Consider the following 21728-nt stretch of genomic DNA (forward strand, 5'->3'; position numbering starts at 1 on the left):
ATGTGACCCTGTCCTTAATCCTGCTTCAGCTGCAGAGCAGGGGCACCCTCCAGGTTCTCTAGGGCAGGATTGGTGGCCATTCTCAGACAGGACCCAAGTCAGAGGACAAGAGGAAAAGCAGGGGAGCCAGACAACATGCATCTGAACAGACAGGAAACAAGCTCATTCACAAGCAGCATGTTCTAGGAGATGGAGCAGGAGTGCCCAGAGGAGCCCAAGGCCTCGATGAGCCAAGAGGCTGCAGGGTCCGGCAGGAAGCTGATGGCAGGCCAGGTGGAGGGTTGGCTCTTTGATCTGAGTGTGTGTGCCTGCAGGAGGTGCTGGGAAGTGGGTGGCAAGGCAGACTTCTGCAGAAGGGTGTGGCACTGAACAGACACACCTGGGTGGGCAGCCCACCTGCTTTTATCCCTAATGTAGTGCTGTACCCTTGCACTGATAGGAGTGCCTTGCGGTTACAATCTATGCAACTAGCTACTTTTGACATTGGGGTAGTCGAAAGAAGGGCTGTGGTTTAAAATGGCTACAATTGAGTCTCTATTTAGTCTGAAACTAAATACTATATTCCAAAAATGGACCTCAAACTTTCTGCCTCTCACCAGCTGCCTGGGGCAGGCCAGTCTAGCCTGGCTGGAGCTGTGAGAGGACCCTACCCCACCAAGCTTCGAATCTGCTCCCCACCTCCAGGCTACTCATGGTTCAGGAGGCAGCCATGCCAGAAGGGGCTGCAGTGGAGCGCCCAGCGAGGGCTGGCCATGTGCACATCTGCCGTGTGGCTGTCTGCCTGTGGATGAGGTGTCCCAGCTGGCGGCTGTGCAGGCATGACTGCTGTGAACATTCTGGAGCTTTTTCAGGAGCCCTGGGTGAGCCGTAGAAGGTTCTGCCCAGGGAGTCCCCAGTCAGTGTGCTGACACATCCCCCAATCACAGGGCAGGGGCTCTGTGGCCTCCTTTGGGCATCTGTCTCTGCAACGCCATCAAGTTACTGTGAGGGTCAAACTTCATCACTGCTGCTGCGTGGACGTGCTTCTGTGGCGCGCCCATACCACTCTGTGCCTGTGTGGGTTTGCAGTGTCTCCTGTTCCACCTTCTTTGTGCTGGGCGCTGGGATGGAAGCCAGGGCCGGCAATGTGGGGCAAACATCATTGAGCCACATCCTCAGCCCAATTATGTTGACTTTTGATGAACAGAAGTTTTTAATTTAACATAGTACTTTTGCCAACAATTGTTGCTTAGTACTTTTTCATTTTTTTTATGTAATATCTTTATTTCATTTTTTTTAATGTGGTGCTGAGGTTTGAATCTAGTGCCTCACGTGTGCTAGGCCAGCGCTCTACCACTGAGCTACAACCCCAGCTCCACTTCTTCCTTTTTTAAAGAACTCTTTGCCTGCCCCCAAACCACAGAATATTCTTGCTTTTACACAAATCTTCATCGCTTTATCTTCCACACTTGGATCTGCAGCTGCCTGGCACTGGTTTTCCTGGGTCATGGCACACTGTTTCATGTCCATATGGCCCTGGGGCCCAGTACCACATCCTGCCAGGCAGGGCAGTGGCATTTGGTCACATCTCAGAGGCACCACGTGTGTGTGAAGGAGCACACAACCAAGTCCCACACGGCCCACAGGGAGATGGAAAGACTGCAGGGATCTTGGGGCAGGAGATGGCAGGATCTATCACAGGCTTTTAGATAACTACCCTTGGAGAGGGAACACAGGGCCCAAGGGAGGCAGGAGGCCGCTCCAAGCTGGGGAGGGGAGCTGTGGGAAGGGCTGGAGAAGAGAGGGTCAGCAGGTTTGATGAGGACAAACCTTGTCGGTCAGGTGGAGCTGACCGAGCCTTCAGAAGAAGGCCCTTCCTTCATTCCCATGCCCTGTGAACCTTCCTGGTGGTGGCCTCCCTCAACATAGGGAGGAAGAATGTGCCACGTTTACAACTCAGCTCTACTGTGGAGCCTCCATTACTGGCAGAGACACCTGCTCAGTGGGCCAAGTGATTGGGTGAAGAAGAGATGGCCAGACCTATCCAAGCAGCTGCGTCCCCTACTGCATAGGAGGGAGTGGGTCAAGAAAGAGTGCTGTACCCCTGACTACCACTAGAGGGCATCAGGACTCCTCAGCGAGAAAGACAACCTTAAAGCCACTCTGCCTGGGGTCCCTTGGTCCTGACCCCTGCCATCCAGATAGGAAAGGGATAAGATGGAGGTTCCTGGGGGGATTGCCAAGCCCTTTCCTGAAACCATGTGGTCCCTTTCAAGCCCTTGAACTTGAGACAGCTCTCAAAAGCAAGAGCTAACTTTCAATGAGCAACTAATGCATTCCATGCTGTCTCAAATGCTCATTAAAGCTGGGCATAGTGGTGCGTGTCTGTAACCCAAGTGACTGGGGAGGCTGAGGCAGGAGGATCTCCAGTTCAAAGCCAGCCTCAGCAACTTAGGCCCTAGCAATACCCTGTCTCAAAATTTTAAAAATAAATAAAATAAATAAATTAAAAGAGGTTGGGGATGTGCCTCGGTGATTAAGAACACTTAGGTTCAATCCCTGGCACTAAATAAATAAATAAATAAATAAATAAGCTTGGCAAAGGGTAGGCTTCTTCCTGTTGTTTTGAAATAGTTTTACTGAGGCATAATCATGCATAATAAACTGTAAATATTTAAAGTGTACTATGTGCTAGGCTTTGACATATGGATATACTCAGAAATCATTGCCATAATCCAGAGAGATGACATCTCCTTTGCCCAAAGGTTCTTGTGCCCCTCTGTGATTCCTTCCTCCCTCCTAGGGAACCATAAGTCTGCTTTTCGTCACTATGAAGTGGCACATGCTTGTTCATACAGTAAAAAAGAGAACAGTATGCCTGACGTTGCCATACAGTATTATTTTGAGACTCACCCATACTACTGCATATATCAAAATTTAAAAAAAATTAGTTGTAGATGGACACAATATCTTTGTTTTATTTATTTATTTTTTATGTGGTGCTGAGGATCAAACCCAGTGCCTTACACATGTAAGGCAAGCGCTCAACCACTAAGCTACAACCCAAGCCCTATATCAAATTTTTTAAATGATAAATATTCTATTGTTGGATATATCACAATTTGCTCCCACTAATTAATATGTTGGTGAACATTTGGGGTATTTATAAATGTTGGCTATTACTTATGAAGCTGTTTTGAAATTTGTGTGAAAGTTCGTGTATGAGTACAAGTTCTTGTTTCTTTGAGGTAAATACCTAGGAATGGAATGGGTAGGTCATGTAGTGGCTATGTATTTATCTTTTTAAGAAACTGCCCAGGGGCTGAGGATGTGGCTCGAGCGGTAGCGTGCTGGCCTGGCATGTGTGCGGCCCGGGTTCGATCCTCAGCACCACATACAAACAAAGATGTTGTGTCCGCCGAGAACTAAAAAATAAATATTAAAAAAATTCTCTCTCTCTCTCTCTCTCCCCCCTCTTACTCTCTCTTTAAAAAAAAAAGAAACTGCCAACTATATCCAGTGTGTTTGCTTTCAGGTTTGTTTTGTTGCTTTGTTCTGTATATATATATATATATATATATATATATATATATATATATATATATACATATATATATATATTTTTTTTTTTTTTAATTTATAAATGGACACAATACTTTTCTTTCTTTATTTATGTGGTGCTGAGGATTGAAACCAGTGCCTGCCATGTGCCAGATGAGTGCTCTACCTCTGAGCCACAACCTCAGCCCTGGTTGTTTTGTAATGGTGCTAGGGATGAACCGGATCCAGGTCAGTTGGTCAGGTACTCTGCCACTGAGCCACCCCCACTGGCCATCCAGGATGGCTGTATGGTTCCACGGTCCCCCAGCGGTGATGGAATGTTCCAGATGCCCAGACCGTGGCATGGCCAGTCTTGTCTGGTCATGTCAGCAGGTGTGCTATGGTGTCTCCTTAAGGTTTAATTTGCCTTCCATGTGACATCCTGTGTGCTTTCCTGGATGTATTTGCCATTCATACGTCTTCTCTGGTGAAATAACTGACCAAATCTAATTTTCTTATTTAGGTTGTTTTTTTTTTTTTGATTCAGCTTGAGGATTCTGTGCACACTCTGTCTATCAGTGTATCTCCACATATGGAATCAGCTGTCACTGACCAAACACCTGAGAACCAACTGAGAAGGAGGAAAGACTTATTCAGAGACTTTGGTCCACGGCTACTGGGACCCACTGCTTTGGACCCACGTCAAGCTAGCTTGCCATGGAAGGGAGCAAGTGCTGGAGAAGGTCTTTACCTCATGGCGGCCAGGAAGAAGAGACAGAGCAAAGGGCCGGGTTCCAGCAGACCCTTCCTCCCCTGGGGCCCTACCTCCTGCAGGCCTCACCAGCTCCCAACAGTACCACAGGCCTTTAGCAACGGGTCTTGGGGAGACAGCCACGGTCTACAGTGCAGCACCCTGCATGTGACTTGCGTGTGTTTCTCGCAGGCTGAGGCTTATGTTTTCATTTTCAACAGTGTCTCTTGGAAAGCAAGTGTGTGCGTGCAGGCGTGTGCATGTGTGTGTGCGCGTGTGCACACAAGCCCAAAACCCAAGCTTGCTGGGCAAGTGCTCTGCCTTGAGTTACATTCCCAGCCTTCAAATTTTTACTTTTGATAAAGCCAGTTATTCAGCTTTTTTTTCCCCATGCACTCTTCTGGTTTTGTATCTAAATTTTCTCCAGAAAGTTTTGTAATTGGACTTTGTGCTGAGGGCTGTGTTCTGTTTGGGTTAACCTGTGGTGGCATGAAGTGGGGTTAACTGGTTCAGACATGCACATCCAGTCGTCCCTGAGTCTCTCCCTGAAGAGACTTTCCTTTCCCACAGAAGGGTCTTTCCACTTCTGTCCAATGTCAGCTGACCACATTGTACACGGGTCAGTTTCCACCCCTGTCCAATGTCAGCTGACCACATTATAGAGGGGTCAGTTTCCACCTCTGTCCATGTTATCTGAACATATGTGTATAAGGGTCAGTTTCTGCTTCAAGTACTGTGAAGAGGTGACTGTCTTCTCTTTTACATTGTTCCCACAAGAAATCTGCTGTCACCCGTTGTTTTATTATTCCTCCTGAATGTGCCTGTTTTCTCTAGTTGCACGTTTTTTTTTCTCTTGGTTGCTTTTGATGGCACATCATACAATTCCTCCACTTACACTTGACTCTCTTGTCCGAGTTGTGCAGCTCCATCAGGATGGGTTCTGCAGGGGTCCCCCCCCCCAGCTCCAGCCAAGCACAGATTCACTTTCCATCATTGGCAAACTGGAAGGGTCATGTAAATGGGCGAGCGCCGTGTGGCCTTCATGTCCAGTGCTCTTTCCTTGGCACATTCTCAGGCTCACCCAGTCTGTAGGAGTGCCAGTGTCTCACTTTCTTATTGTCACATACTATTTAATGGCAAGGACAGACCATATCCTGTGTCTGGGAGGCTCCTCCCCTGGGCCTGGACTTTCCACGGTGCATCTCCTCCTAAGGCTGAGCTGGAGGCAGTCACTCATGCTCAACCAGACGATGCCCAGGTGAGTATCCATTTATCTTCAATTCTTCCTGGTCCACCTCAAGGAAAAAGCTTGGCCTTACCCTGGGCTGGATGGGAGAGCCAAGGCCAGGGCTCCACTGTACCTGGGGCCTTGAGAGGTCATGGGAAGGGATCAAGAATTGAGGGTGCACCCTTTGCTGTCATTTTGTCTCTGAGGTCCCAGAGACACCCTTCCTGCTGTCTTGAGTTCTAATGGACAGATCATAGCATCCCAGAGCCATGATTCTGATGAATGTTGCAACCGTGGGAGTTAGGATGAGTCGCCTAAGAGCACTTCTGGCATATGACAGAGAAAATGCCAGGAGATGCTCAAGAAGCCAGCAAGGGAAGAGAATGATCCGAAGGGACTGTTAAAAGAAGTTGGCTCAGAGACAATAACAGGCACTGGGAGAAGCAACTACTTCTCGGAAGCAAAGTGAGAAGGTGTCAGGACCCAGGAAGAGGAATGTGAATATCTGGAGCCACAGGTGGTGGGAAAGGATGTACATGAAGAGATCAGCTGCCCTGAGGAAGAAGACTGCCTCTCTTCAGGGATGTGACCTGCCTGTGCTGAGAAGCAAAATGTGGTGACCTTTTTTATAGTCATGGGCATGGATCTGAACTCCTGACCTTCAGGTGTATAAGCAAGTTTTAAAGAAAGAATTCATAACAGTAAAGATTTAAGCATCAGTTATTCTTACTATCTGCTATGTATTCTTTGGAATTTTTCTTGCTATGTGCCCAGCAATCTGCTAGATATTAAGAGTTTGTTGAGCAAAACATATATCTAATGTATACATCTGTGTGTATTCATGTGCCTATTTTCAAAACCAAATATTGTTAGATAATCTCTGTATTGAACAGCACTACCTTTCCTTTGTTCCTGGTGGGACTAGCAAAGATGTAGGCATTTAATTAGAATTGTTTCTCTGCATTTACACACACACATACAGGGTACCACATGGGCATCTCGTATCTTCTTTGCCCCACTACTAAGTTGTCTGTCTGGACAAGTACCCCTCAGTCTGTTTCCTGTTCGACACGTGCTTCCTGCTGCAAACTTCCATCCCTCATTTATCCTGCATCTGTCATGAACAATCGGTAAACATTTGCCCCCATGTAGACATGGCATTAGGCTGTGGGGACAACACAGGTGAGGACTGTTGGAGCAGGGGAAGCTTTGCCAGCTAAAGGCAAGATCCCCTGTGGCAACAGGAGGCCCTTGACATGGAGGTGCACCCTCTTCCTGGGAGTGTCCTACCCTGACACTCTCCTACCCATCCACACATGCCTCAGGTCCTTTACTCACAGTAGGGCCATGCAGGTGAGCCTGAAGCCACCAGGTGGGTGCTGAGACCAGGCAGGATGTCAGCAACATCTCTGAGGTGACCATGGAGGTGTTTTTTTAAAAAATATATTTTTTGTTGTTGTCAATGGATCTTTTATTTATTTTTTATTTGTATGCAATGCTGAGGATCGAACTCAGGGCATCACACATACTAGGCAGGTGCTCTACCATTGAGCCACACCCCAGCCCTGGACATTTGTTTTAATGCTTCTGTCACTGTGGCCCCCATATCCCACTTGGGCAAGGCAGTGTGCTCAAGTGTGTCTGTGCAGAAGGGTGGCAGGACCACCTGAGAGGTTGTCTGCCTAGGGTAGTAGGCACAGTAATCAGCAACTGATATCTGTGCACACACATTCACCTGGGGACTTTGAGTCCTCACCTGCCCTGATCCAGGATGCCCATTCGGTTATAGCCAGACAGGAAGCCCAATGCTGGCAGGGGCGAGGCCACCAGGGCACCAGGCTGTTCAGGCACTTGGAAAATCTGTGCCAGGTGAGAGTAGGTGGTAGCACCACCTGAGTTCTGCACATCACAGTGGCCACAGTGGCTGCTCCTACTTCACTCCCAGCAACCTCTTCCTCACTCTCATGGCCTCTGGAATCCCTTGGGCATGTTTTCTAACCCCTGGGATCTGTACTGCTAATGCTACTTGCATGTATTCAGTAAATTACATAGAATTTATCAATATTGTTACTTATTGCTGCATAACAAAAATTTAGCAGCTTGGGGCTGGGGTTGTGGTTCAGTGGTAGAGCACTCGCCCAGCACTGTGTGAGGCCCTGGGTTCCATCCTCAGCACTACATAAAAATAAATAAATAAAATAAAGGCCCAACTACACTAAAAAATAAATATTTTAAAAATTAGTAGCTCAAAGCAACAAATGCTATGGTCTCACAGCTTCTGTGCACAGGAGTTCATGCTGAGGTGCTGGCATAGGGCTTGTGGTCCTATCAAGGGATCCATGTCTAAACCCATTGTCATTGCTATTGGCAGGAGGCCACTGCTGCCCAGTGCCCCTCCAGCAAGAAGAGGAGACTTCATCTATCATTCATCTATTATGTTGCTTTCTCCATGGAAAGGGCAGCTGGCTTCCCCAGAGCAGACAGGAAGGAGCCTGCAGCCTTGCCTTGACTGACAGCCCATCCCCTCTCCAGGGCACCCCTGTCACATAGGCCATCCTTGGTGCAATGGGATGTGGCCCATGGAGGAGACTATTGGAGGTGCCCAGGAGGCTGCCAGGCCAGGGCCCCAGTTTCCTTGATGTAGCCCAGGGGTTCCAGGGAGCAGAGGGAGAGCATCCAGGCACAGGTAGGACTGTAGGAAACAGACAGCCTTGGAGTAGGGATGCTAGGTGATGGGAGAAGGGGGCAGGGGAACAGTGGGCCTCACCTCTCATAAGCCAGGAATCCAAGCAGCCCCAACCCGGACCCTGCACCAGTTTTCCAGTACATGGAGTTTAATGGGCCTGGCCACTGACTTTTGTCACCATAGGGATAAGTTCTTCTCCAGATTTCAAATACCTATAATCTGTTGTCATTGTTCAGTCCCCAAGCCACAGGAGAGGACCCAGTCAGACCCACCACACAGGCAGGTAGCCTGCCGACAGTGCACATGAATTGAGCACTTATTGACCCTTGGTCCAGTCCAGGCACGGGGTTGGAAGGGGGGCTGTTGGAGATGAACTGGGAGGGCTGTGACCAGTGCCCCTCCACCCAGAAAAGGGGACTCCATCTGTTATACAGCAGGAAGCCTCTGAAAGACAAGAGCAAAGACAGGAACAGCTGGGGGAGGGGGAGGGTCAAGAAAAGACCCAAGGGTCTCTTCAGAAACAGGAAATATATAGAAGGGTAGGGAGGACAGGAAGAGGCCCCCTGAGAGTGGGAACACCCTGCATTTGGGGGCGCTGCTCCCACTATGAGGGCAGCCCTGCAGAAAAGCACCTGATGAGGGTCTATATTGCCTCAGCCCACACAGTGGTGGTAGGAAACAGGGTCAAGCAGTGTCCTGGCTAGTGTGTAGAAAGGCTGAGACTCAGAGGTAGGGGACTCACTGCTCCTGAGCCCCAGCCACTCTCAGTTGCCAAGAAGGGGGCAGCCTGGGAGACCCAGAACCACCCCTTTAGTGTCCCCTGCTGGGGACCCAGCTTCAGCCCAGGCTATGCTTCCTAGGACCTCCCTATCGACTCAAGAGAGACCCCAACTCCCATTCTGCACACTGTTTACACCAATCGATCAGCTCAGCATGGGCTGAGGTTGAGCCCACTGTTTTAAGGAGGTGCTACGTTTGAAAGGACACAGGTGTGGCTGGTGGGAGAACAGTCCCACAGGACCCAGACAGCTGAAGAAGCCTGCAGCAGGGGAGTGGTCTGAGGTACATAGAGAGGGGGGAGAAATTTGGGGAGGGGACTGAGTTCAAGGAATAGAGATCAGGATGGTCTGCCCATCTGAGAGTAAGGGTCCTGTGGAGCCAGAGTAGTCCCCGAGGGCTAAGTGGTCCCCAGCACAGAGATTCCTTTGGCAACAGTGCCCATAACAGATCCAGGAATCAAGAAGTAAGGGGCAGGGGTGGATGATGCTGCTGCTTCTGGGGACAGGGGGCATCTGAAGCTCAACCTCACAGGTGGCATCCTGGTTGGCCTCTTCTTTTTGGCCACCCAGGCAGAGTGTCCCCCTTTCCCTGCAGTGTGTCTGGAACCCAACTCTGAGCAAGTGGCCCCCCCTACCCACGCACCAGTCTCAATTCCCAGCAGGGGCCCTACCCTCCCTCAACATCTCCCCTCCTCCAGTCACCCCTCTGCAGATCCCTCCAGCCCTCCTGCCAAGAGCAGCCTCCACCTTCTCCTTCCACCCAGATCTAAAGGGAGCAGGGTCCCTGCATGTACGTACACCCAAGGGTACAGCAGCTGGTCCACAAGGTGACCTGCTGTTCAGGGGCACTGCCCCAGCCCCCAGGAGCCCAGGGAGGCAGGGAGGCAGAGAGTAGGGTGACTGTCTTGGTAGAGACTTGGAGGCTTCTGCCAGGTTCCATGGTCCTGCCCAGGAGGACCCAGGCGAACCCGTGGGAAGAGGCGAGATAAGCCTGTGGTAGAGGGACTCACCTCCCTGATGGCTCATCCAGGCAGGTGCCAGGAAAGTGTCTGATGAATTCGGCCACACTGGGAAGCGGGTCTGGGTACACCTTGCACAGGGCTCTGGAAGACTCCCTGCGGTCTCAGCTTGTGGCCCGGACCACTCCCTCAAGCACCTGGAGCCTCCAGCAGCAGCTCTGAGGGTAGCAGGACAGTGGCTGAGGGGGTGCACAAGGTGCGTGCCCAGGGTGGCCTGGCATTTCTGCTTGGTGACCTTAGTTGCATCCAAAGGCAGGTGCTCAGGATTCATGGAAGGAATGTCTCCTGAGTCCAGATTACCATCTGCGAGCCTCTCCCAGACACCCTTCCCGGTTGGGACCCCTACCAGTGCAGACTTGGGGGTCGGCCTGGGTGGACGCGGGCGGCTTTGTGCTGAACCTTGAGCTTAAAAGGAAGAAGACAGTCCTCACCCCAGCGAAGGACAACTCCTGGGGAAACAATGGCATGAAAAGGCAGATCTCTACCTCCCAGGGTCCGGGGAGAAGGTGGGCTAAGTACCCTTAAAGAAAACTTGCCCAGGGAGGCCATGCGACCGCCTTCCAGTACTGAGATACAATCCGGGAAGCCTTCCTGCCTGCGCCTCCTGGGCACGCTTCACATTCCCACCCCAGCGTCGCCGAGCGGGCCGCCCGCCATATCGTGGACCAAAGCAATCTCAAAGCTCCAGAGGCAGGCTGCTGGGCCGCCAGGAGACCACCAACTTGAGCGCTCTGCAGGCCTGAACCAGGCTGTTCACAAAGACAACAAAACCACCCCAAGCCTCTGGAAATAAATACTCTCTGCTACAGTCTTGGCCAAGGCCGCGGCCCTAGGACCCGCTGCAGTTCATTGTAGCCACGGCCTCCAGGGTCCGCTCCGGCCTTGAGACCCCATCCTGGGGGCAGCGGGAGGCGCCAGGGTCAGCCTAGGTGGCAGGAGCGGCGCGAACGCGGCCCCTGGGCGCAGCAGGGGAAAGGGGCCGTCAAACGACCGCCGTGGCGGGAGGCCACCGTAGACCTCGGACTCGGGTTTGTCTGCAGCGGCGGGCAGCGAGGCAGAGCGGCGCGAAGACCCCAGCTGGAGCAGGCAGGCTGCCAGGTGGCCAAGTAAGCGAGAGCGAACTTTGGCTGGGACACCCTCGCAGCCAGCCAGGAAGCGGGTCACCTCGGCCAGGCACTCATTGAAGCCTGCGCGATACTTGCCCAGGACAGCAGGGTCCGAGCTGAGTGCGGCTGCGGGAGCACCAGAGACCAGCTGTCGTGTCTAGGGCGGTGGCCCTGTGCACCTCCCGCCCCCAAGCCTCTGCCACCCGCGCCTCACCTGTCACCTGAAAGCGACGCAGGTTTTGTAGATGTATCACCGTCATCTCCAGGATGTCGGCCTTCTCCAGCTTCGAATGACGGGAGCTCTGGGGGCAGGGACAGGGTGGTGGTCTGTAACTCAGCCATGTCCCATTCTGTTAGCCTCAGTCCTTGGATTCCCCCTTCTCCGCCCGACTTACATCCTTCCTGACCGAGTCCAGGATGAGGGTCTTGAGCTGAGCAAGGCTCTGGTTGATGCGCGCTCGGGGCCGCTTCTCCATGATGGGCTTGGAGGACTGCGGGTCGGGCAGCCGCTGAGTCCCGCGTTCGGCCACCCCTCCCCCAACCACCGAACCCCCCGACGCTGGCGGGAACCCACCTGACGGTGCTCTGCCGCGCTGCGGGGTTTATCTGGGGTCGGGCTGGCGCTGGCCTGCGTTCCTGCCAACGGCGAGGCGCTCGGCTTCTCTGGGGTGTCAGCCGGCATCCCGCAGCCCGCGCTCTGGTGCCGGGCAGAACGTTTGCGCCCTCTGGCGGGTTCCGGCCAAAAGCCCGCGAACCAGGACAGTGGCCGGCTATATAAGGCCGCACCGCCGCGGGGCCTGTGAACCCGGCCAGGCGTCCTTTCCCTCACTAGCGTTGGCCAATGGGCAAAGCGCCTCTCCAGCTCAGCTCCGCAGGCGTGCGACCCCGCCTCCCCAGCTGTCACTCACTCGCTGCCGCGTCTGCTCCGCCAGCCCGGACAGTGGGACCGCGACGCCCCGCTCTGGCAGGTTCCCGGCGCGAGCCAGGAGGGTGCTCGGGATGTAGGCTCACCTACCCGACGCGTTGAAGCCGGAGTGCACGGGGGATGCGGTCTGTCGCGGCGGTGCAGTATGTCTGAGAGGAAATTTCACAAGCCCCTCAGTCTCCAGATTTGTTCAGGCTGCACGTGTGCAGCATTTAGTGCAGGCCTGGGCCTCTAGGGACGTGAACCGAGCTTTGCTGGGACGAAAGAACCAACGCCAGTCACTGGGCTGGAGAGAGGTGACTGGCTGAGCTCGGCAGGCAGTTGGTGGCATTGGGTGACACCATAGGGCAATCTGATGTGGGCAGACTGGCAGTGTCACAGGGTGATGACACAAGCCAGGTAGAAGGATGTAATGGTGATGGGTCTTTCTTCTGAGGGCAATTGTTAAAAAGTTTCTGTCTGTTGCTTGCTGTTGTTTTCATTTTGAGTCACACCATGGGCATTGCTTTTCTGTTTAGCACTCAGGGTCCCCAGCATACATGGCCTGACAGACGTCCTGCATCCATGGTGGAGGTTTCCTGAGGTCCTGGAGCCCCGACGGCTGGAGACTCTCCTGGTGCTCCCAGTCCAGTGGAGGAGGCCTGCCACACACCAACAAAAAGCAAACACACTTTTGGAGAGACAGAAAGTGAGGGGTAGGCTGTGGCAGAGAAGCCTCTCCTTCCTCTGGTTGGTCCTGAAGCCTACAGGATGGATTCTTCATGGGAAGGAAGCTCTGCAAGGTCCAGGTGGAGGGATTGGCATCCCCAGAATCCTAAGGGTCACGGGGGGCCAAGAGAAGACTGGAAGTGTTAGGTAGGGCCAGCAGGGGCCTGGGGGCTTCTGGCCCAGGGAGAGGTCTGGAGAGCCTGTCCTTGGGGCCCCATCTGAAGCTGCCCCTCTGAGGTCAACCCTAGTCTGGCCCTAGTCTAGAGGAAACACAGCCCTGGCTTCACCTTGGGGAAGCCCTCTGGTACCCAGCACTGAGCAGAGAGTCCTCCTGTTCTCAAGGGGCACTGAGGTAGGGTGCAGGGGAGAGTCTGCCTATAACCCCTGAAGTCTACATGAGGTGCACCCTCTGCTTGGCTGTCAATCTGGAAAGTACCCCCAGTGTCCACAGTATCCCCTTCTCCTGCAGGGAATTTCCTCTGAGGGCCTGAGCCTGTCCCTGTGTTCTGGGCCTCACCTTGGGAAGAAAGAAATCACGCATAAAGGGACCCAGAGTGAAGCAGAAGCCTGAGAGCAAGGTTCTCCCTGGTTTCTCTGTGTTACCCACCTCTCCCCACAAGGTTCCTGCCCTTTGAACTTTTGGTTTCTCTTTTTACCCTAGAGTTCTTGGGAAAGACAAATGAGATCTTATCCCCAAAACACATTGAGGGTGCCCAGCACACAGTGAGCACTAGATTCTCACCAGCTGCAGCCCTGTTCCTTCCCCAGGTCTGGCCACCCAGCTGAACAGAGAGGACACTGCCTGTTCTCACCTCTGCTCTGCCTGAGTGCCCCCTCCTGCTGAAGGAAAGCCCCCCGAGGACTGAGGGGCCTGTGCAAACAGTCCCTAGCAAGAGTGCATGAGCACCAGCTTTGTCACAGGCTGAGCCTGCTGTCCAGCTGCATCTCTCTGAGACTCTTCCCTTGTCCCTCTACTATCCCTTCATGGCCTCTTGAATATGAACTTGACCTCTAAAGGATCTTCCTGGGGGCGTTGGGCCTCCACTATGAGTAGGAAGGGAGGGTCCTGGGCTGTACAGGGTCATGGTGGTGATTCCCTTGTGTGGCAGACTGGGTTTTCCAAAAGGGGCACTGACTTCTTGCTCCATAACCTTGTGATGTGTCCCGGTGAGGACAGGGGCCTGGCAAGACATGACTTCTAAGGCTGAGGGTTTTTTTTTTAATATATATTTTTTAGTTGTTGATGTTTAGTTCCTTATTTTATTTGTTTATATAGAGTGCTGAGAATCAAACCCAGTGCCTCACATATGCTAGGCAAGCACTCTACCACTGAGCCACAACCCCAGCCCCTAAGGCTTAATTTTAAAGGTGCTGTACACACCCACCTTGCTGCCTTGGGACATTTGCTGTTGAGACCTGGCCCCATGCTATGAGGAAGGCTTCCCTGGCATGTGTGTGTTGCAGCGGGCACCCTGCCAGGGTCTGATGATACAACAACAACATAAAATCAATGTGTCCTACTCTCTTATTCAACAATGGAGCAGCTGGTGTCCTCAAACTCAGATGACACTGTTTGCCTGGAGATCTCATCAGACCCCATGCATGGATTAAGGATTTGCCCCCATTTTGGATGTCAGCCACCAGCTCCAGGGGTCTTACCTATGCTTCTGACCACTGGCAAAAATTCAGGGTTCCCACAACCCCCTCCTTGGTTCAGTTAATTTGTGCCAGTGGATCACAGAATGCAGGGAATCACATTCACTGGTTTATCATAAAGTGTACTCTAAGCAATGCAGATGAAGAGACACAGGGGAAGAGGGTGGAGAAGGGTCCTGGATCTTCCATGCTCTCCCTGGACACTGTCCTCAGGAACCTCTAAGTGTTCATCTGGAAGCTCCTAGAATCCTGACCTTGGGGGTTTGGTTGGTTGGTTACCAGGGGTTGAACCCAGGGGCACTTAACCACTGAGCCAATCCCCAGACCCTTTGTTTTCAGGGAGAGGGGACCTAAGTTACTAGGGCCTTGCTAACTTGCTGAAGCTGGCTTTGAGCATGCAATCCTTCTGCCTCAGCCTCTGAGTCACTGGGATTACAGGCGTGGGCCACCATGCCTGGCTGTTCTTTGTGTTTTAATGTAGGCTTCTCACGTAAGCATAATGGGTTAGATCACTGGTCACTTGTGATCAACCGGACTTTCATCGGCTCCTCAGGGCCCCCTCCTGAAGTTACCCAGGGGGTTACTAGCCAGCACTTGATATACAAAGACACATCACTCTTTAAAAATTTTTATTGGGCTGGGGATGTGGCTCAAGCGGTAGCGTGCTCGCCTGGCATGCGTGCGGCCCGGGTTCGATTCTCAGCACCACATACAGACAAAGATGTTGTGTCCGCCAAATACTAAAAAAAATAATTATTAAAATTTTCTCTCTCTCTCCCTCTTTCTCACTCTCTCTCACTCTTTCTTTTAAAAAAATTATTGTTGTTGATGGACCTTTACTTTATTCATTCTTTAAAATATTTATTTATTTATTTATTTATTTTTAGTTTTCGGTGGACACAACATCTTTGTTTGTATGTGGTGCTGAGGATCGAACCCGGGCCGCAACGCATGCCAGGCGAGCCCGCTACAGCTTGAGCCACATCGCCAGCCCTACTTTATTCATTTATTTATATGTGGTGCGGAGACTCAAACCTGGTCTTTCACACATGCTTGGCAAGTGCTCTACCACTGAGCCCCAGCCCCAGCCCAAGACACATTATTTTGAAGTTACAAGGTATTTTTCAACTTGTGTGCAAGGAGACAGAGATCAAATATGTACTTCATGGTATCATAAAGGCCTAGCTGACAGCCAACACCAGCTCTGTACATGCACCTCCACAGGACACCACATGGTCCCAGCTGTTGCTGTGAGTGGCCAGCTCACACGTACTGAGCCAGGACCCCCACCTGGCAAAGCAGAGGCCCTGCATGCCCATTCCAGGATCAACCCACAAAAAAAGGCAGTATTTGGGGGTCATTGATTATGTAGCATTATGACTGGGACATTGGGGATGGACTGAATCCTGGACCCAGGGTCAGTGATCTTTCCCTCCTCCCTACTTCCTGTTCCAGTAGAGAGAGATAAGATGCAAAGAGTCTGTAGTGGTCAGATAAGATTATGAACCAGCCAAATAGATCGTTCCTGGCTATTTGGAGCTGTCAGAGTGTAGGCACTTATTCTAGGCCAAGGTTCTGACAGAGGCAGCTTCACAGTGTCCACTTGGATGTCAACTTCAGTTGTTCAGCTTGGAGGGGGTCGTGTGTGGGCATCACAGTCTGGAGGAACCACACTATGCTAACCCTGGAGCACAGATATTTGGAAGTTCCTTGCTGTGGTGATTTTCCTGGGCAAGGCTCCTGAAAAGTGACCAGGTGACATGGGCAGGGTGCTGTCATGTCCAGTCTTGGGGTACCCCTCCTTTTATGGGCCTCAGGTGAGGGCATTATGTCATTTGGTGCTCTGGGGTGTTCGATAAGCTCATGGGCCTGGTTTTTCTGATGTTTGATACACCCTTGAACCCCTGTGCTTCTGGTCAATTTGATAAGTTCACAGGGGTCCTTCTCATAAGCATGGTTAATTCATTTATTTATTATTTTGAGCCTTATGGCTGTGCCAGGCAGATGGTGGCTGTTTACTTGTAGAAACAAGGTGTGGAGTCATGTGCTTCAGTCCTTGTACTCAAAACAGAGCAGCCTATGGCAACCACTGCTTCATGACACGGAGTACTCAGGTTGGGCACAGCCTGGGGACTGCTGTTGTTACGCTGTGGGGGCTTGGAGCCGGGCAGAGCCTTCTCTCCATGGTGCAGTGGGCAGGCTCCTCCCCATGGCCACTTCTTGACAAGACCTGTGTGGAAGGGCCTAGTGCTGACCCTGCGCCATGCTGCTCTTTCCTAGATACTACTCCTGGCTCCCGCCGCTCTTCCAGCCATGCTGTCACAGTCCTCGGGGACTCCACAGTCTTCACAGTGACCTTCCCTCCCTCCTGGCTCGGTGCCCTCCTCGCTTGCCTTATGCTGGCCAAGGTCCACTCCAGCCTTAGGGTTGGGGTCCCCACTACCTCCAGCCTGGCAGCCGCCTCCCTCTCCTTTAGCCCTGAGAGGTGAGGTCCTGGCAGAGGCCCCAGTGCAGTATCCTCATGCTGGGCACCTCTCCTCTCTTGTCCAGGGCACTTGTCTGCAGCCCTGTGGCTGCTGCTGCGCTGCCCATCTGCTCCACCACACTCAACACCACCTGCCTCAAGACTAAGTGTCTGCCATCTTCCTCTCACCTGGGGGCTCTGAGGGAGCCCAGGCTACCTGAGGCCTCGCTCATGAAGTTGCTGTTGGCTGAGGGTCAACTGGACTGAGAGGGCACTGTGCTGGATGCTCAGGGCAGCATCACTGATGCTAGGCTCTCTACCAGCTGCCTGCAATCCTGCCCAGCCTACCTGCCTTCTCAGGGAGGCTCAGCCAACATACCAGGAGGGTAAAGTGGAGGCCTTGGTTCCAAACCCCATAGCAAAACTTCCAGCACATTCCACCAGTCAAAGTAGGTCAGACCAGATTCGAGGGTGGGACCCTCAAAGTGCTGAGCCGTGTCTTTCCCTCATGCTGTGCTGCAGCTGCATGTGGCAAGAGAGGTGCTGTGTATCACCCTGGCCTTGGTCACCCCCACAGCTGTGCCTCGGGTGGCCCTGATTTGCCCAGGCATGACGCTAGTCCTGGTCAACCCTGCTCCTGGTCCACTCTTCAAAGCCTCTGTCTCTTCAAACTCCTTGGGCTGATCCTTTGTAGTTGAGGCAGGTGTGCCCTCCTTGTGCCACTTATGCCTCTTCCAAACCCACCTTTGCTGTATGTGTGAGTGGTGGACACAGTCTCAATGCCTTTCTGCCCGGTGACACCACCTTTCCTCAACTCTGGGTGGTGACAGTACCCATCAACACTCAGGCAGCCATTTGATGTCAAATATGATTTTCAAGATCAAAGCAAGACTTTCAAGGAGTGTGAGCACATGTCCATTGTCTGTCTTGCTCATAGCTCCAGCAGACGGGAGCCCCTGAGGATCCTCTTTACAGGCCCAAGCAGGCAGGGTTGCAGGAGTGGGGATGCTCAGGCCTTTCAAGGTAGCAAGACCAGCCTTTCCCTGGGACAGAACCTTGGTGCATGGTTCCCACAACCACCTCGCAGTGTGGGGGAAGAGGCTACTCCATGGCACGCAGCATCGGTGAAGCCACCTCCAAGGCCGTTGGGGACAGGCAAGGAGGCCTTGCCCTGACTCCATGTCTGGAACAAAGCTACTCAACCTGTGGACTGTGAGCTTCACTAGCACTGTTTCCTGGGCAGGTGCCGCAGGGGCCCCTCTCCTAGAGAGCTCTGACCCCAGGGGACAGTGGCTGATCTGTCCTGGTAGCCTCCCCACCTTAGCACTCCCCTGTCGGTTGGGTGTCTGAGAACCAGAGGCCAGACATGTCATTCTGTGGCAGGAACATGAGGGGGCCTGATTTGGCCTTAGCCCAAGTCTCGACTGCCTGTGGCAGTCCCCGCAGTCCTGGGTCTGCACACGGGTATGGATTTAGAAGACAGCTGACCTCGTGTGGTGTCATATACTGCGGGGCCCTGCTCCCATCAGACCTGCAGCTCCTTCTCCTCCTCCTTCACGGGCCTGGTGGGTTTGAACTGTCCCATGCCTGCTCCTGCCAACTGCTTTTCACAGATTAGAACAACAGCCCTGGTCACAGACCTGTCTCCTCCAGGTTTCTCCACAGATATCACCACCCTGTCCTGAGAGCCCTGTCCCCAGCCCAGGTCTGTTTTACTAAGAACCAGAATCCAGGTGGTTCTGAAGGGTCCACTGGGCTGCTGCATGGTGTTAAAAGAGGTCTCTTTCTTGCCCTGTACTACATCCTGCTCTCCCAAGAGGCCCATTGCTAGGGCTGCCTCTGGGAGTGGCTGTGCCAGCCCAGGGGGCCGTGAGAAAGGAGGGCTCTGGTCTGGCTGCAACCGCTCAGTCCTCCTGGTCCTGGTGAAGGGTCTGGTGAGCTCCTGGCTGCTGTTTAATTAGCCCGGCCTGGGAGCCCCACCCAGGTCTTGACTGACACCTTCCCTGGTCATTGTCCACTGGCTAAAAAGAAAGCCCTGTGCTCCAGTCCTGCAGCCATAGCATACCTGTCGCCCCTGCATCAGGAGGCCTGTGGGGAAGGCCCAGCCCATCTGCCCAGAGACATGGGGTGACCTTTGAGTTGTGACCAAAGGCTACAAAGGGACACAGGGTCAGGTGTCTTGAGTCAGCCAGATGTCATCCAGAATGGTGGCCTCGGGTGGTGACCAGCCCACTAGGGAGACAGGGAGAGGGGTCTGGATCTGACGCTGGCAGACTTGCATTAGATGGGAGAATCTGGTCCCTTGTGCTTCTAGACTCTCGGTGAGGCTAGGTCCGGGCACTGTCATGAGGAAGGCTCTGCCCCCCCTGGAGTTCAGGGACACAGTCTGTGCATCAGGACCCAAGCCCAGCCCTGGTGAGGCTCACCCGCCAGAGGCACATCAACATCTCAGATAGGAATGTTTTTTTAATGGGCATGAAACCAGCTAGGATTAGGTAGAGGAAGAAGCAAAAGCAGACTCCTGGTGCCTGCTGTGCAGACAGTATTCGCCACATGGTCAGGGCTCTCCATTGCCACGACAGGAACACCATGTCAGACCAGATGAGCCTTGAGGTTCTAAATGCTAATTTATGGTCAATAAAATATCTAGGTTTATGCTTTCAGGCAGACAGTCGGGATGGTGCTTGCTCTCACACTGAGTAAAAATCAGAATGATCTTGAGAACATAAGATCCAGCACATGTGTATAGGTTAACAAAGATAAATATATTAGATGTAATTAGATGTATTAGGGATTCCACTCCTTCACACAGTGTCCTCTGCATGGCTAGGGGCAGGCACAGCAGCGAGCAGGCTATAGAGGGAGGAGAGGCTCAAGCCACAGAGAAGTGAATTGCAGGGCTGCTGAAGGCCATAGGCACAGGCAGAAGTACAGGAGAAGAGAAGTAACTGGGGTAAACCCCTTCTCTATGGACCCCCCTGTGGTCCTCAGCTTTGCACACTGTGACAAAATAACATGACCCAGTCAACTTAAAAGGAAGACAGGTTTATTTTGGCTCAGGGTTCAGAGGTTTTAGTCCATGGTCCCTTGGCTCTGCAGCTTTTGAGGAAGCATATCATGGCAGGCATGGGGGAGAGCTGCTCACCTCATGGTAGTGCAAAGCAGAGAGAGGAGGGGCCAGGGTACCAGGGCCCTTCCAAAGCAGCCCTGTCTCCTACTTCCTCCCACCCGGGCCCAACTCCTAAAGATTCTACCACCTCCCAGTAGTGACATGGGCTGGGGACTGAGCTGTCAATGTGTGGCCATTCCAGATCCAAACCCTAGCAGCCTTGTTCTGGACTTTTGATACCCTTAGTCTCACAGCAGGTTGCTGCTTGTGTCTGGATTATTTCATTCAGGACTGTGGTGTGGTGTGACAGAAGCTGGTTCCTTGTCCTGGCCGAGTAATACTCCATGTGTGTGCACACACCACGTTTTCCTTGCCCATTTATCTGTTGATGGACATTTGAGTTGTTTCTACCTGTTACCAATTATAAAAATGCTCGTGTTCAATTCTTTTGGATATGTACTCAGGAATGGAATTGCCAGGTTATATGATAATTGTCTGGCATTTTGAAGGACAACCGGCCTGTTCTCCACTGCGGCTTTCACACTTGGAGCAGCAGTACCAGGGCTCCAGGTTCTCCAGGTGCTTGTCAGTGCTCATCACTGCTTCTGTTACTGGTGTCGGCTCACTGTACCATTGAGCCATATCCCCACATCCCCTCTTTATTTTAATACAGGTCTTGCTAAATTTCCATGCTGGCCTCCAACTTGCAATCCTCCTGATTTAGCCTCCTGAGTAGCTAGGATTACAGGTGGTTGCCAGCACACCACCATGTCTGGCTCAGACTGGTTGTGGTTTGCATTTCCCTAAAAATTAATGAGTGTGTATGTGTGCACACGTGTTTGTGTATGTGTGTTGCTGGGGATGGAGCCCAGGGCCTTATGTAGACTAGGTGAGCATTCTACCACTGAGCTACATACCAGCCCTTTTTGCTGGCTTGGAGATTGAGTTGAGCTGTTTGTCCTGCTGGTGTGTGGTAAGAGTTGTTTTTGTTTGTTTGTTTGTTTGTTGTACCAGGAAATGAACCCAGTGGCACTTAACCACTGAGCCATATCCCCCTAATAAGACTCAATTTAGGGCTGGGGCTGTAGCTCAGGGGCAGAGCATTTGCCTAGCACGTGTGAGGCACTGGGTTCTATCCTCAGCACCACATTAAAAAAATAAATTAAATAAAGGCATGCTGTTTATCTACAACTACAAAATTTTTTAAAAGACTCAGTTTATCTATATATAAAATGGAGTTAATTACTCTTTGCATAGTCATTGAACAAAGTTAAATTATGTATCAATAGGTCCCAATATCAAGGCTACCTCATGGTAGGAACACTTTTTGTTGGTGGGGGGGTACCAGGGATTGAACTCAGAGGCGCTAAACCACTGAGCCACATCTTCAGCTCTATTTTATTTATTTATTTATTTAAGAAAGAGTGAGAGAGAGAATTTTAATATTTATTTTTTAGTATTTGGCGGACACAACATCTTTGTCTGTGGTGCTGAGGATCGAACCCGGGCCGCATGCATGCCAGGCAAGCGCACTACCGCTTGAGCCACATCCCCAGCCCCTCTATTTTTTTTAAATAGAGAGAAAGAGAGAGAATTTTTTAATATTCATTTTTTAGTTTTCGGTGCACACAACATCTCTATTTTACTTTTCTGTGGTGCTGAGGATCGAACCCAGCGTCCCACGTATGCCAGGTGAGCGCACTACCACTTGAGCCACATCCCCAGCCTTTCAGCTCTATTTTGTATTTTATAGAGAGACAAATTCTCACTGAGTTGCT

General features: G+C 52.0%; 1 protein-coding gene across 2 annotated transcripts; it reads right to left on the reverse strand.

The window, feature by feature from the left end:
* Positions 1–10828: 10828 nt before the first annotated feature.
* Positions 10829–11770, reverse strand: LOC143640895 (transcription factor HES-4-like). 2 transcript variants are annotated; one of them, XM_077108431.1, is made up of 4 exons: positions 11663–11770; positions 11484–11579; positions 11303–11390; positions 10829–11214 (listed from the first exon to the last, which is right to left on the reverse strand). In XM_077108431.1, the coding sequence occupies exons 1-4, from the start codon at positions 11768–11770 to the stop codon at positions 10829–10831; spliced, it is 678 nt and encodes a 225-aa protein (XP_076964546.1). The 2 variants fall into 2 exon arrangements, with proteins under 2 accessions (XP_076964546.1, XP_076964547.1); XM_077108432.1 differs by lacking the exon at positions 11484–11579.
* Between the last annotated feature and the right edge of the window lie 9958 nt (positions 11771–21728).

This window comes from Callospermophilus lateralis, unplaced genomic scaffold (genome assembly GCF_048772815.1).
Source record: "Callospermophilus lateralis isolate mCalLat2 unplaced genomic scaffold, mCalLat2.hap1 Scaffold_708, whole genome shotgun sequence".
Lineage (NCBI taxonomy): Eukaryota > Metazoa > Chordata > Mammalia > Rodentia > Sciuridae > Callospermophilus > Callospermophilus lateralis.